This window comes from Lynx rufus, unplaced genomic scaffold, assembly GCF_022079265.1.
Source record: "Lynx rufus isolate CCGP_SWC_20201006 ecotype Redwood Valley unplaced genomic scaffold, mLynRuf1.p SCAF_14, whole genome shotgun sequence".
In the NCBI taxonomy this organism is placed as follows: domain Eukaryota; kingdom Metazoa; phylum Chordata; class Mammalia; order Carnivora; family Felidae; genus Lynx; species Lynx rufus.
In genome coordinates this window covers 17,374,303-17,390,579 of record NW_025814828.1, presented here as the reverse complement: position 1 = coordinate 17,390,579, position 16,277 = coordinate 17,374,303, and the positions used below count along the sequence as shown (strand labels likewise).

The window sequence follows — 16,277 nt, the reverse complement described above, 5'->3', positions numbered from 1 at the left end:
TTAAGTCCTTACTTTTTAGAAATACATAACAGCTTTAATTTTTTTGTTTTCTAATTACTGGTGTGTCACTCAGGAGAGAAAGGTTATTAGATCCATAGCTATTATTCTTATATATTTAACTTGTGTATTGGTGACAAATATAAGAATAAGGTGGCAAAGCAGCCTCATGTGAAAGAAAATCCCCAACTTAGAAACCATTTCCTTTAAACATTAAATAAGAAACATCTTAAAATTAATGCAGATGGAGATTCATGGTGTTAGCATATTTAAAAGTCTATCTCTACCAGAATGCTTATTAACATGGAATGTCAATAATTATTTCAAGGAAAGTAATAAAATTCTCAAACATCCCCAAAGAAAATTAATCTTAATTTGTATATATTTTAAAAGATAATGAGCACTTTAGAAAAGGTGCTTTACATACCCAATGGACAATACTAAGGCAACTTCAAAACAGCTGGTAATTACCAGAGTTTTTTTTTCTTTTTTTTGCTTATTGTCCTGGGTACTGTCATAACTTTCATAGTGAGAAACTTTAAATTATTCTCTCCACAAGCAAAGAACAATTTAAGTTGTTTTCCCTTATTTTAATACTTCCAGTCTAAAGCAAACTCACCTCAATTCCATTAAAGAAAAACAAAGAAAAATAAGAAATATTATCTTTGTGTTTGTGCTCTGAACAAATCCAACTTTATGTTCCTAAATACATGCTAGAATGAATATATATATATACATATGTATATATATGTGTGTATATACATATATATATGTGTGTATATATAGGTGTATGTGTATATATATATACACACACACACATCGCACACATGCAAAACCATGTGTATCATTTTATCTTCTTTTTCCAAAATTTTATTTCAATTCTACTTAACATATAGTGCAATATTGGTTTCAGGAATAGAATTTAGTGATTCATCACTTACATATAACACCCAGTACTCATCACAAGTGCTCTCCTTAATGCCCATCACCTGTTTAGCCCATCCCCCACCCATCTCCCCTCCATCAACCCTCAGTTTGTTCTCTATGGTTAAGAGTCTCATGGTTTGCTTCCCTCTTTGGTTTTTCCTTCCCATATGTTGATCTGTTTTGTTTCCCCTGTGTATCATTTTAAAATATAATGTAGATGGAATTTTACCTTTCATTACCATTTTATAAGTACTCAACTGATCAAACATCTCTACCTCAACTTGACCACTCCATATTTTACATTGATTTCACAGTAGCTTTTGACCAATTACGATTAATTTGTGATTAACTATGCTAGCATATCATATCACAATTTCGTTGATGATAAAGAGTTTCCAAACAAAACAAAACAATTTGGGGGGAAAACCTACTATCTGATAGGTAGGTAAGGGTTTCAAAGCTATAGGAATGCACTGATTAAAGTCTTCTGTTCAAAGACACACTAATGAAATGCAGATAGCAATTGCTAACCACTGCTAAGTAAAGCTGAACAAAAGAATGTAACAGAAGCCATTACTTCTGGTATAATGTAAAGCTGTTATGAACATCTATTATAAGGCATCATGTATTTTTATTAACAATACTTTAATTTTTTATTTAAATTTTAATTACTTTACATATTATAACCTAACAGTGCAATATAGAACAAAGCATCTAGCACTGGGTGGGTAGTAGCAGTGGTCTTAAGTAGATCTTTTGCCTAGGTCTAGACTAAGCAGAGGTGAGAATCAAACTCCTGAGGTTTATGTCAAATCAGGAAAATGTCACCAAGACTACAATTATGTGTGTTATCTTTGTCACTGGCTAAAGTCCTACTTGAAGCAGAAATACCTCAACACACACCCACCTACCTCTAGAGGCCAAAAGGACCCAAGAACCATAGTCTATCTTACCACACACAATAGAAGGTAGGTCTGATGGAGAGGACATGCACATCTTTGAAAGTGTTCCCAGGAGTCCTCTCATTTCACATCTATCTCTGGTAGAAAGCCAAGGTGGAAATATTATATGTTTTGGAACCAGTTAGAAACCTATTCAAATTCAAATTCTGTTTCTTCCACTTATTATTTATTCATTCTTTAAAATATTTATTGAACACGTGCACACTAAGTAATTGAGTATATAGAACAAGTCATTCAATGTTTCTAAGCTAAAGTGTCTTCATTTGTAAAACAGGGATAATTCCAACCTTTCAGGGCTAGAATAGGGATAAAATAATGCAGAGAAAGCATCTAGCACAGTAAATGGCATGTAGTAAGTACTGAATAAATACTATCTATTATTAGTTGTGCCTCTGAAGACTACCAACAGAATGCAAAAAAAAAAAAAAAGCTGACATTTACCATGAACTTACTATGTACCAGGCATTATTTTAAGTATACCACAAACCTTACAAGGGAGGTAATATTATCACCCCTATTTTACAAAAATGAGAAAATCTGGCAATTAAATTCTCCCTCAAAAATCACACAGCTAGGAAGTAATAGAGTCTGGATATATCTAACCCAGGCATCTGATTCCAAAGTGCTCTTTACTGTATACTATATGGTACCAATTTTTACAGGGTGGAAAATTTAGGAAATTTTTTAGAAATCAAGTCTGGTATGGAAGTGTTCAATCACTATATTGTACACCTGGAACTAATATTATACTGCATTTTAACTGGATTTATTTATTTATTTATTTATTTATTTATTTATTTATTTATTTTAGAGAGCATGAGAGCAGGGGAGGGACAGAGAGAGAGGGAGAGAACCCAAGGAGGCTTCATGTTGTCATGAAGAGCACCACGTGGGGCTCAGTCTCGTGAAGCACAAGATCATGACCTGAACTGAAATCAAGAGTCAGATGCTTACCCAACTAAGCTACCCAGGCACCCCAATGAACTGGAATTTAAACAAAAACTTAAAAAAAATAAAAGTCAAGTCTGAAGATAATCATGTACAAACCTGAATTGTGTCCTTGAGCTATTAAAGTATAAATCCAATCCAACAGGGGGAAAAAAGTTGATGTCCAACCTCATTCCATCACTGAATGGTTGTACAATCCCTGTTGAGCTCCTTAACTTCTCTGTACCTTACCTGTAAAAAGGTGTCAATAATGGTTCTTTGTTTTAAGGACTACTACTAAAAATAGACATGAAATCTTCCTAACTTTGGAGAATGAGAGGAAGAAACAAGCTGTATCACAGAATGTTTACAAAAATATTCTGAAAAAATTAAAAATCATGACTCCAAATATGCAGAAATTCTAATTAAAAATACAACTCACTTCTAGTTAGCAGATTTCCAGTATGGAAATGGCTCCTGGCAAAGTACAGTACTTGAAAACACTGTATCCTCCAGGGTCAAACAAATTCTTTCTAATCTTGTTTGCATTATTGGATTGATCAGCAAACCCTTCCTTCACATATTAAGAGTAAATTTCAATAAGAACCTACTACAATTATCACAAATCCCAAATAGATGAGATATGAATTAACATATTTTTACCATAAATATACTTACAGCATTATGTCTAGAGACAGAGTAGAAAGAAAAATTATCTACTCCTAAATATTTAATAGATCAAGCTTCTCTGTGTGTGACAATTCAACATCAAACTGAAAACCTTGGATCTGACAGGTAGAAGGAAAAGAACAGTCTTTTAGATAAGAAAACCTCTGCCACTGATTTAATACAACAGTGATGTCAACAGAGACTGCCACAGACTCACCATGGAGTCTACTATGGAGAGAAACTGGGAAGGAGCGGCTAAGCCCTGTCATGCACAATGGATATTTACCACATTGAACTCAGCATCCACATAGGTTCTGGCAAGTGGGAAGGAAAACCAGCAACTGAACTACATGTCTGTTTTGAGCACCATTAACAAAAACTCTATAACACTTTCTCTTTTATATGTTTTTAACAGCTCAGTGGTTTGCTTTGAGAGTTAATACATAAATGAATTACATGAAATTAAAATATGAATTTTCTGTTCAGCCAAGGGAAAAAAATCACAACATCCCAGGACTATCAAACATTTTGAAAACAATGTAGATGGTTGAAAGCAAAAAAAAGTATATGAAATAAACTCATATGTATATGTATATATATATAACATACTAAATTTATACTATATATAGTATATACTAAAATTATAATAAGAATTCAGCTAATGTTGAAATTAATCATTCAGTGTAATTATTTAAGGTCAGTATTTTAAAGGTTTTTATTAATAAATCACATTACAGGAGCACCTGGGTGGTTCTGTCAGTTAAGCATTCAGCTTTGGCACGGATCATGATCTCACAGTTCATGGGTTCGAGTTCTGTGTCGGGCTCTGAGCTGTCAGCTGGAGCCTGCTTCAGATTCTCTCTCTCTCTCTCTCTCTCTCTCTCTCTCTCTCTCTCTCTCTCTCTCTCAAAAATAAAATAAATAAACATTAAAAGATTCTCTCTTTAACTTAAAAAATAAATCACATTATAAATCTAATGACTTGCTAGAAAACAGATTTTCATAATTTTTGGTAAACAAGTTGAAAAAAGTAAAATCCAGGATCAAAGCCAGTCTTCAACTGATTTGTTGTAAATATTATTTGAGAAAACATGTTGCAAGCCCATTTTAAAAATAGCAGATGTATCTGACATAAAATAAAAAATCCAAACAAACAAAAAAAGGGTATTGGGCAACACTTTAAAAACAATTAACAATGTGGTTTCTTCTTATCTATCACCTTATCAGAAGACTTTGTAACCCACCTAATGAAACTAATTTCCAAGAATATTAATGTCAAGTAAATATAAAAGAGATTGTGTTATACTTGATACTAGTTATGTAATGCTTTTATGTGTTTTAAAAATTTTTATTATTGAAGTATAATTGACATGTTATATTAATTTCAGGTGTACAACATAGTTATTCAACAATTCTGTATATTATGTAATGTTTACCACTATAAGTATAGTCACGGTGTGTCACCATACAATGTTATTACAGTATTATTGACTTTATTCTTTATGCTGTACTTTTCATCTCCATGACTTACTTATTTTATAACTGAAAGTTTGTACCTCTTAATCCCCTTCACCTGTTTTACTCATCCCCCAACTCTCCCCTCCAACAATTACCAGTTTGTTCTCTGTATTTATGAGTCTGTTTGTGTTTTTTGTTAGTTCTTTTGTTTTCTAGATTCCATATATAAGTGAATTCATATGATATTTGTCTTTCTGTGATTTATTCCACTTAGCACAATACCCTCTGGGTCCATTCATGTTATCATAAATGACAAGATCTCATTCTTTTTTAAGGCTGAGTAATATTCATCTGTGTGTTTGTGTATGTGTGTGTGTGTGTGTGTATCACATCTTCTTTATCCATTTACCTATTGATGGACACTCAGGTTGTTTCCATATCTTGGCTATTGTAAATAATGCTCAAAAAACATTGGGGCGCATATATCTTTTCAAAGAAGTATTTTTGTTTCCGCTGGATAAAAAGTAGTGGATATAACAATCTTTTTATCTTGGCAAACTATAATACCTTAATGCCATTTTGAATTTGGCTTATTTAATAGTTTTTAAAACAATTTTATGTTGTGACAAAGTATTCAGTAGATGAACACAGAAAACTAAAATAGCAGTTATCGTACTCAGTAAATTTTAAAATTCAATAAATTTATGCAAATACCCACTACCCTTTCTTTCCTGAAATTGCAGGAGTAAGATTAATGAAAACTTTTATTAGAAATTAATTACTGGGGGTGCCTGAGTGGCTCAGTCGACTGAGTGTCCGACTTTGTCTCAGGTCATGATCTCAGAGCCTGGAACCTGCTTCGGATTCTGTGTCTCCTTCTCTCTCGGCCCCTCCCCCACTCACACTTTGTCTTTCTCTGTCTCTCAAAAATAATAAAGGTTAAAAAAATTTGTTTAAATAAAAAAAATTAATGACTGTAATGTAAATTAAAACCAATCAGAAATTAAATACATCTTTAAAGTTTAAAAAATTCTATCATATTGTAATTTGTATTTGCAATTTATTTGTATTTAGTGTATTGTACATTATTTGCAATTTAAATCAGGGCACAATTGCAAAACATTGTTTTATACTACTAACTAGAAAGGTTAAGTCTAAAGGTGGTGTTTCTTAAGAGTTAACAGATATACAAAAAGCTATGTTAAAGTCTTAAAATTTTCACTTATTCTGGAGTGCCTGGGTGGCTCAGTTGGTTAAGCGTCCAACTTTGGCTCAGGTCATGATCTCATGATTAGTGAGTTCCAGTCCCACACTGGGTTTTCTGCTGTCATCACAGAGCCCACTTAGGATCCTCTGTCTCCCTCTTTCTCTGTCCCTCCCCCACTCGTGCTCTCTCTCCTTTTCTCTCTTTCTGTTTCTCAAAAATAAATAAACATTTTAAAAAGTTTAAGAATTTTTTCATTTACTCTGATTTATACTGTAACCATTGTAAATTTGTAGGTAGGGGCTTGCTTTATTAGAAAAATCTCCTATTACTTTCTATTTGATTATCCAGTAACATGTAATTAACAAAAAAAATCCAAATGAGGCACATATATTCAAAAAGTTACGCTTCACAATAACTCTACATAGGTTCTTAACAAGTGCCCTTCAAAAATTAGCCCAAATTTATACTTACTTTAAAAAGTTAAAATTCATTTACCAAAATCAGGAGGGAAGGAAAATTATATAAAAAATTCTGATTTAAGATGCATTTTTAAATATCTGAGTTTTATTCCTATTAATAAATAATATAAATTCAACACTAAGTGTAATAAACATAATGGTTCTTATTAAATTAAAAGCTATTTTTCCATTTTTATCCTCCAAGTTAACAAATAAAAGACATTTTCTTCTCACAAGAGAAAAATACATTTTAATTTGTTACATGAATTTTTTCTTTTCATAAGAGAAACTTAAAGCATTTATCAATTTCACTCTACCATGCATTCCAAAATGCATAGAGGTCTTTTAAAAACACCAAAATGAAGAAACAGTTAGAAAATCTGCATAAAAAATAAATTTAAATTCTTAAGGGGTATGTTTTAATTTTTTAAGCAATGTTTGCCTATTGTGTTGGCCAATTAAGTGACATCAGCAAATAATATTCACAGCTTAAAAACAGAAGTGTCGTAGATTCATTGAAATTATTAACATTTCTTAACAAAATGAATCTAAACTATGATTTAGGCCATAATGAATCTAAACTATGAATTGGCTAGAGTGATAAAACTATGAATTAAAGCAAGCCTTCCACTCTATTCTGGCACACAGTATACAACTTGGCACTGAAGTATTCATTAGAGTATTATAAGGGACTTTACATGCATCGTCATTTAGGAGAGCAGATTTGCTGACAGACCAGTAATTTGTGAATACGTATGTATTTCTTCACTCAACAAATATTTCCTGAGTGCCTGCTTTTCACCAGATACTTTCTTCTGAATTGTTATGCAAATAAGATGATGTCCCTGTCCTCAACAAATAACCATAGAAATTAATGTAAAAATAAAACTGGCATATGGGACAAAGATACAAATGGTACCAGGAGAGCACACAATTGAGGATTTGATGTGACTGTGGCAATGGAGATAGCTTTTCTGTGGTGTAGTAGGGGAGGCTTGAGATGTATCTGATGGATGAGTAGGATTTAAATGGATGAAGAAAAGAGGCAAGAGAAACTGTATTAAGTGCAAAGGCTCAGTGGTAGGCAAACAAAATTGAAAGCCAGTATAACTAGTACCAGGAATAAGGCTTACTTCAAAGGCAATAGCCAACCTTCAATGGTCTTACATGCCATATTAAGGACTCTGATCTTTATCCTAAAAACAGGGAGAAGCCATTAAAATTTTTAAGCTGATGGGGTGAGAAGTGAGAGGATTGGATAAGATGAAAACATTCCCAAGAAGTTTATTCTGACTACAGGTTTATGGATCAAACACACACACACACACACACACACACACACACACACACACACAAATAAACAAAAAAGTAAGATACTATAATTATCATGACCTTGACTGAGTTTGGTACCTTGCAATATGAGAAAAAGAGGAAGGACATTAATTTTACCTTTCTTAAACCCAAACCAGCTCTTCTCAAACTTTTCCACTGATGTATCCATAATTGCTGAATGAAGTATACTCATAACCCTGGAAGGTCTGGGAAATGTGGTTTGAAACAGCTTGCTGCAAGCTTAAATTCCTGTAAAGCCTCTGGTCTCATCTTTAAAATCATGCCAACTTTGCTTTCTACACCATGAATATATATTTTTAATTTTTTAATGTTTATTTATTTTTGAGACAGAGAGAGACAGAGCATAAGTGGGGGAAAGGCAGAGAAAGAGGGAGACAGAATCTGAAGCAGGCTCCAGGCTCTGAGCTGTCAGCACAGAGCCCAACACGGGGCTCGACCTCATCAACCATGAGATCATGACCTGAGCAGAAGTCAGATGCTCAACCAATTGAGCTACCCAGGCACCCCCTACACCATGAATATAATATCTATGTTTGTTTTAATACAAAAACAATGTTTTAAAATACTTAGCAAAAATCAACTCTTTGTCTTCTTTTGATCATTTAGTTCCCACAACAACAGAAATGTTCCATTTTGGGGAACAGAAAGCTATGATATGCATGAAAACTGTGAATTCACTCAATGAGTGTTATTCAACACAAAGATCCTGTAGTGAAGACTATTTGCTTTTCTTTAGCGGACACTAAACTATGGCAAAGTCTTAAAAAATAAAAAGCTTTTGGGGTGCCTGGGTGGCTCAGTCTGTTGAGCGTCCGACTTCAGCTCACATCATGATCTCACAGTTCGTGAATTTGAATCCCACGTTGGGCTCTTTGCTGTCAGCAAAGAGCTTGCCTTAGATCCTGTCTGTCTCTCTCTCTCTCTGTCTCTCTCTCTCTCTCTCTGTCTCGGCCCTTCGCCGACTTGTGTGTCTCTCTCTCCTTCTCTCTCTCTCTCTCAAAAGGAAATAAAATATCTTAAAAGGGGGTAACATTTACAAAAATAAAAAAAAATTAAAATCTTTAGACTGTATTTTTTTTCAAATTACTTACTCTCACTTCCCTTTCTTAAATTACTACAGATGATCTATTCTTCTAGCACTCTTCATAAAAGCTAATCCTTCATCTTTCACAATAAACCTTATGTGTTGAGGGCTGTAGTGAAGTCACATAGAAATCTAAAAGTTATTAAGAACAAATTTAAGTCCTAATCTGAGATCACTCTGTTATACATGAAAATGAAAATTTATCATTGTTTTAAGAACAATAGCAATATTTAAGTCTATCTTCATTTTTCATATCAGAATTTGGATGAGTAAAATTCTAAATATCCAACAACATAATGTTAATGATGTAATTAATTTTCAAAATAACTCACTTAAACATTATTTCCAAATTATTCCTAAGAAACAGATTTGAAACAGCTGTACTAATTCAATACACAATCTTTGTGGGCTTATTTTTGGCAGCCAAGGTTTTATAATGTGGTATTTATTTAAACTCAGGACATGATGAGAGTTTTATTGTCTTTGTAAAATGCAGATTTGTTCTTGTACTTTTGTGCCACCTACTCATGGCTCCACCCTCACTTTCCCTCTACTGCCCACCTCTCTCCTTCAACCAGACAAACTTAGACATAACCCCTCTGGTTAATAACCTCATTTCAACTCTAGAGTCTCCTGCTGTGCCTCTGCATATGGACTAAATCCATCTAAGAATATAAATTGGTTAAATAAATTGTGTAAAAAGTTGTTAAAACCCCACCTTCCCCATGGATTCCTCCGACTTACTAAAAGCATCATCTTGTCTTTCCATTGGTGCTTGTATACATAATGCAAATGTTTTTTTAAATTTAGCAAATGTTCTAGTTGGCACCGGTCTCTATCTTGGCTTAGGCTTGTCAATGTCACTGCCTTCCCTTACAAGAGACTAATTTCACCAAAGCAGAGAATAATTTATTTACAACAATCCATTAAAGCCCCTTCCATGCAGAAGTACTCAGTAAATAATCTCTAAGCACCAGAATATACCTACATAAATATACTTTTTTTTCCTAATCTGCACTAAATCATGAATGTTACCTTAAAGAACAAATGTTAAAGATAGTATAAATAAAATGATGTTCCCTGTGAACTAAACTCTATGTACAGAAAAGGTAAGTTTCTTCTTTTGTGAAATGACAAGTATTCAGTTTCAAAAAATGTCAAATCCAAAGCAGGTGATTGTTGTTGACTATGTAGTCATCCTGCAATTGAGAAAAAAACCTAATTTTTCAAAAGTAAGTGATACGACCAGTTTGATCATTTGAGTTTAACATATTTTCTTCTTACATATGCACTGTATGCACAGTATGAACTTCTCAAGTTCCTGCCAGAATTTTTTTTCCTCTGTTTCTCTCAAGACAGTTTAACTCAAAAATTTGACATTTTTCTTTATCTAATTAAAATAAATTTCAACCTCAGCTCTAGGTCCTATGGTGGGGGAACTACTCGAGAGCATTGTGCCTGTCAAAATTTCTTTATCAGATACATTTTCCTTGTAGCATTTAACTTTAATAATAAATAGGCCTTACTTCATCACTGCATTTTCCTCTTTTGTAGGGTTGTATGCAAAGTGTTGGTTTTATCTTTGTTTGTTATACCTAAAATAATGTGTTTCATTTTCTATCCTCAAGATGGCTGAGTCATCAGGACAGAAAGTAGAAGTTAGGGAATGGTATTTAAAGAAAATGGTTTATAGTAAACAGGAAAGAGCAGAGCAGTTAACTGTGGGATGGTTTGCAAAAAGCTATCTTAAAATTTAAAATTTTAGGAATCATATTACAAGAGTAGAAAGAGTTAAGTCACAGAGACCATAAGAGGAGACCAGCAAAGCAGGGCCTGTTGACTGACTCCAAAAACAATAACGCATTTTGTTTGATTAGAAAAGGGATTAAAGAGCACTGGAAAAAAAAAATGCCATGAAGGGAGCTGGTCACAGAAAATATCTTAGTCATATGGATATTCTGAAGGAGTTTCAAAGTTGGAAAAAGTATGAGAAGAAGAAAATTGAATTATTGGGTGTGACATGGACAAGGAAAATTAATAATGAAATTAATAATAGGGGCCTGAAGTGTTCAGACGTTTTTGCTATATTTCAGTTGGCAAAAAAGTAAATCAAACAACTACAGATTATGAAGTATTTCTACAGGTCCTGCAAGTGAACAGATAAGAACTGAGATATGATGTATTTTACAGTAAAACACTGAGCAAAAATTAGAAACCATTACTGGCCTACTTTTTAACCTATACCTTCTTCCAATAAAGGCTTGGCCTTTACTCTAAAAAGGTTCACATTTCACAATTTTGTCAAAACTATAAGAAGATCGAATGCAATTTCCTATTGAAAAAAAGGGCTGTTTCAAATGCTAAATGATGAACACTTGATTTTCTCAAAAAATACTTTTATAAAATGAATTAAAAAAATTTTAACATTTATTCATTTTTGAGAGACAGAGAGAGATAGAGCATGAGTAGGGGAGGGGCAGAGAGAGAGACACAGAATCCAAAGCCGGCTCCAGGCTCTGAGCTGTCAGCACAGAGCCTGACGCAGGGCTCAAACTCACGGACTGTGAGATCATGACCCGAGCTGAAGTCGGTGCTTAACCGACTGAGCCACCCAGGCACCCCTAAAATTAATTTTCAAAATTAATTTTGAGGTTATTTATTTCCAAATTCCCTGAAGTACTATCAAGATTTCTGGAATGTAACTGCTTATTTTACTGACTTATGAGGAGTTCATATATTTACAGTAACTAACATTGACAGTGTGCCACATCAAATTTTTATTATCAGGAGAAAATTCAGTGAGTATTGGATTTTACAAATAGTGGAATCGGGGGTGAGCAAAAAATAATCCAAGTGTTTCCTTATATCTTTAATCATAATTAATATACAAATTTAATATTTGTCTCCCTCAAATATATTTTAATAAAAAAGATCAAAATGAATTGCAATGTAGAAATGGTCCTTCATGAATAATCTTGAAAATATGCTACCAAAGCTTAATAATCTCATTAGCTCATTTTTTCCCCTTCATTTCCCTCTCTGCTGAGTTTCTATACCATTTGTATAAATTGTCTAGAAGCATGAATATATGGCCATGCTATTTTTATATGCTCAATGGCTCCTTTCCTGTTTCGTAAAGAGAAAAATACCCTAGAAAGAGCATAAACCATGTACCTTACTAAAAAAAAAAACAACTATTTATGATTGTGACTAGCTGAGAGCATATGCCATATATTTTAAATGTTAAGGATGATGAAACTGTCACATAGGAGCATGCTTTGAAGAACTCCTACAATGTTGCAGTTGTTTAAAAGTCCTATTCATTCTTTGTTACTGTTTTTGTAACACAGTATCTTATACAACACCAAATGAAGTTTAGTCATTCCAAAGCTACAGCCTAAATTAGTTGAGTTTTAAACATTACTGCATCTGAGAAAAGGGGGAAAATATTTTTAATGTGTTTTATAAAGCTTATTTGAGGAAAAGGGTAGGGAGAAAAAATTAAGGTAACAGTGTAATTACAACTTGAGGAAATGTTCATTTTATCCAACTATTCTTCAAAATCTTATTTTATGATAATATCTTAAATCAAATTTATATGAATAATTTAGAAATTTCAGCAGTAAGCAGTTTGGGACTTGAAATATACAGATAATGACACTGGTTTTTTCTTCCAGTCTAATGTGTTCAGAAATACACAAATTATATCTTGGCTACTTGCTTGATCTTTTCAAATAGCTCTAAAATGCATCACCAACAGGTATGAAAACAAGTTATTCAACTTACATATGACAATCATTTAAAATCACAGCTAACAATGTTAGCCCAACTTCAAAGATGCTCATTTTAGACTGGAGAGATTTTTAAAGGGCTGGAGAGATCTTTAAAGGAGTAGTGTTGCGGAAAACTAATAACGCGTGTCAGAATATGTATATCACATGTTCTACTTGTTTCAGTGGACCTAAACTGTAGATAAAGAAGAACTGCAAGATTATACTGGGAGAGTGGAGGCAAAGAAGATGGAGTATGCATCACTCACTACAAGCATCATGGGAATTTGTGAGAGGTAGTCTCTTAAGGTAATCAGACTCCCATGGAGCCAAGATAGCTTTTTGTTGAGTATTTCAGTATAGATTCCAACTAAAGTAACCTTTTAGGCAAATTGAAAAAAAGGTTTTAATTAAGCATTCTTGCTTCTTGCGTGTAGCCTGGCTGTTTATCCCATGACTGAAAAACAGAGAAGGCAGATGTTTGTCTCTGACAATCCAAAGGGGGTGGGGGGTTGGTGGAAATCTAGGAAAGCAGAATTTCAATAGCAAATATGAAAAGAAGAAACAGAAAAGATGAGCCACTGCAGGACTTTGTCTTAGTCATGGCACCCATGGCACCTTAGCACAATGCACCGCACACAGGGGGGCAGTCGATAATTAATTCCACTTAATTCAATAGACTCTCAAGTGTACTGTGCTTTGCAGTTACGAAGCACTTTCACATATTAGAAAAGAAAAAAAACTAAATGAGGAATAAAGGGGCAAGCAAGGGAATAAAAAGAAAACAAATGTAAAAAGGAAAATCCGTAAGAATCAGCAAGAGGCTGAAAAGGTTCGTAAAAGGGGCAAAAAAATAGACTTTCTCTCTGTCGTTCTTAATCACTTCCAATGACCCTACCTTTCGTTCTAAAGTACCCGGAGCTTAGAAAGTCAGTCGGCTAAGCAAGCCCTCAGAAGGGGCTCCCTCATCTTTGCAACGTGCATTTTTACAAATAGTAATCCCTTGGTCCTTGACTAGAGTTTGTGCCTAGGAATAACCACGAGCAAAGCTCTAACATCTCCCAAGTGTGGTCAAGAGTCTTTTATTTCAACCCATCCATCCCCGTCAGAATTCCCCAAAATTTAGGAATCTGGGTGATGAGGGGAGGAAGTGCTCATGGGGAGGGGGCAATCCTCTACAAGCCCCTTAACTCAGACAACAGAGGGAGATAGTGAGGCAGGAAAGCCCAGGGACTAAAGAAAAAGCCCACGTTTGCGACTAGGAGGGCGAGTGTCTACAACCGGTTATTAGAAATTGCCAGGGAAAAAAAGGGGTGAGCCCTCAAGATGGAAGAAATGGGGGGGCACTTGAATGCGTATCACTTTACACCTGGCGTCGAGGCCCCAATAAAAAAGCCATGAGGTCCAAAGCCTCAACGGGTCAGAAGAAGCGGCGGCAAAGGACGCTAGGGTTTGCGGGGGTGGGCAGGGGTTTGCGCAGGAGGGGGCCAACAGATACCACCGCGGATGCTGTCCCAGGGGAAAGCACGTTTTCCTCTCCCCCAAAGTAGCGCATCCGCCCAGCATCCTCAGCTCAACCCGGGGAAGCTACCGGGATCCAAACCCAGGCAGCCGCATCCTGACCCCATTATATGGGCTTAAAAGTTGTAGGAAGAGTTGGCGCTGGAAAAGGCACCTGGCAGGGGCAGCCGCTGAGGGGGCGTTAGGTTTCCCGGGAACAAAGGGGCCCGGGAAGGAATGAGCAGAGGAGCTGGTCCCTGGGGGCTCCTCCCTGAGGGGAAGAGACAAGGATGGCCACGTCCTCCCAGCCTATGGGCGACGTGGGGAGCGGGAAGCGGGCGAGATGCACCGGGATTCCGCGGCCCGCCTTCTAACCTCCTATCGGGTAGCGCCGGCAACCCCGGCGCTCTCCGCGCCCCTCTGTGGCTGGGGAGCCACCACTGAAGACAATAGGAGATCGAGATCCCGAGCCCCCGCCTGCCCTGGAGGACCCCGCCGTCGCCTCGGCGCACCACAAATCAGCCAGTGGAAGCCCCGATGGCGTGCTCGGCCCTGATCTGCGCCCCATCCCTCTGGCGCTCCGGGACCACCCGCCCCAGAATTGCCTCGCCCTCCGCACAGCGGGCATTACCTTTCATCCAGTCCACTACTTGACTCGGAGACCATTTGCTCACGGGTTCCATGATCAGAGCCATGAGCACGGGGTCGCTACCGCGCGGGGCGCGGAGATCAGACACAAAACGAACTCGGCAGCCCGAGCCGCCCTCAGGTGGGGTCCTTTGCTGGCCGTTGCCTCGCTGGGCGGGTGGCGAGAAGACGGCTTTTGTGTGTTGGGTCTCGCGGCTTCAATGTCTCTTAACAAACGGCCGACAGCGCGGTGGGAACGGCGACGGGGAGAGAAACGCGCCGGGGTCGCGGCTCAGTGCAGACTCTCTGCTTGGTCCCCGCAGAGACGACTGCTGCTATTGCTCCCCGACTCCGTTCGGGTCTCCGTCCTTCCTGGGCTTCAGTTCATGCCTTGCACCGCCGAGGGTCGAGACGGTGAGGAAAGGAGCCGCCGCCGCCGCACGCCCGCAACCAACTTGCTCGCTCGCCTGGAGCGCGGGAGTGAAGCCCCGAGCACCACAAGCTGCCCGGCGGAAATGACGAGGGGCCTCCTGCCACCCAAAATATCTCTCCGCAGCCCTCGGGTGCGGGGCGCGCGCGCCACGAGCCCCCCGCCTGCTCGCTGCCGCGCGGTCCCGCCCCCGGGGCCGACGGCAGGCGCGCGAGGCGTGTGCGCGTGCGCGCTCCAGCACGAGGCCCGAGCCCGGGGTCTGTCAGTCAGGCAGGTGCGGGCGGCTAGCAGCTTCGTGTTCCCGCCCCGCGAGCCGCCCCGGGACAGAGGCGCGCTAGGAGCGCGTGCGCAGCGGTGTCCGCGCGAGTCCCAGCCCTGGGTCAGTCAGTCAGGTGCTGGCGGCTCGGAGGGGATTCTGAGCGGACGTGGCGGCTGCTGGACGGGCCGCCCACCAGTTGAACGCTGAAGGCTGAGGCGGCTGAGGAGGTACCTGTGGCCGCGCTGCCGAGGGGTGGGGGACACCGCCGAAGCGCGGGGGTTACAACGACAGCCCGGGCTTTCCTCGCTCTCGCCCTCCCCACTGCTGAGTGGGCTTCCGAGGTGATTCCCGAGCCTCGCGCACGCCTGCGGAGACCTAGGCGGGGAATGCTGCGGACGGTGACCGGCTCCGCCAGCCAGAAACGCAGCGATGACGAGGCAGGATGGCCAGTGCTGTCGGACCGCCCCTGGTGGTGCCCCGGGCCTGGGAAGTCAGGCGTGGAGCCTGGAACCTGCAACTGCTGGTCGTGGTGATACGGAGACAGGTTCGGCTCCACGTGCCTTTTGAAAGGGCGCTGTGTTGGGTTTTTGGCCAACTCCTTCAAAGCCGAGAGTGCTCAGTACCTATTTTAGAGGATGTCCTTTTGTTT

General features: G+C 38.2%; 1 protein-coding gene across 4 annotated transcripts in view; it reads right to left on the bottom strand.

Moving 5' to 3' along the window:
* CNKSR2 (connector enhancer of kinase suppressor of Ras 2) overlaps positions 1-15,398 on the bottom strand; it is a 306,470-nt gene extending 291,072 nt beyond the window's left edge. For all 4 annotated transcript variants that reach the window (XM_047075991.1, XM_047075992.1, XM_047075993.1 and 1 more), the window contains exon 1: positions 14,944-15,398. In XM_047075991.1, the coding sequence (XP_046931947.1) occupies positions 14,944-15,007 (64 nt within the window). In that variant the 5' untranslated portion in view covers positions 15,008-15,398. The remainder of the gene's footprint in view (positions 1-14,943) is intronic.
* Between the last annotated feature and the right edge of the window lie 879 nt (positions 15,399-16,277).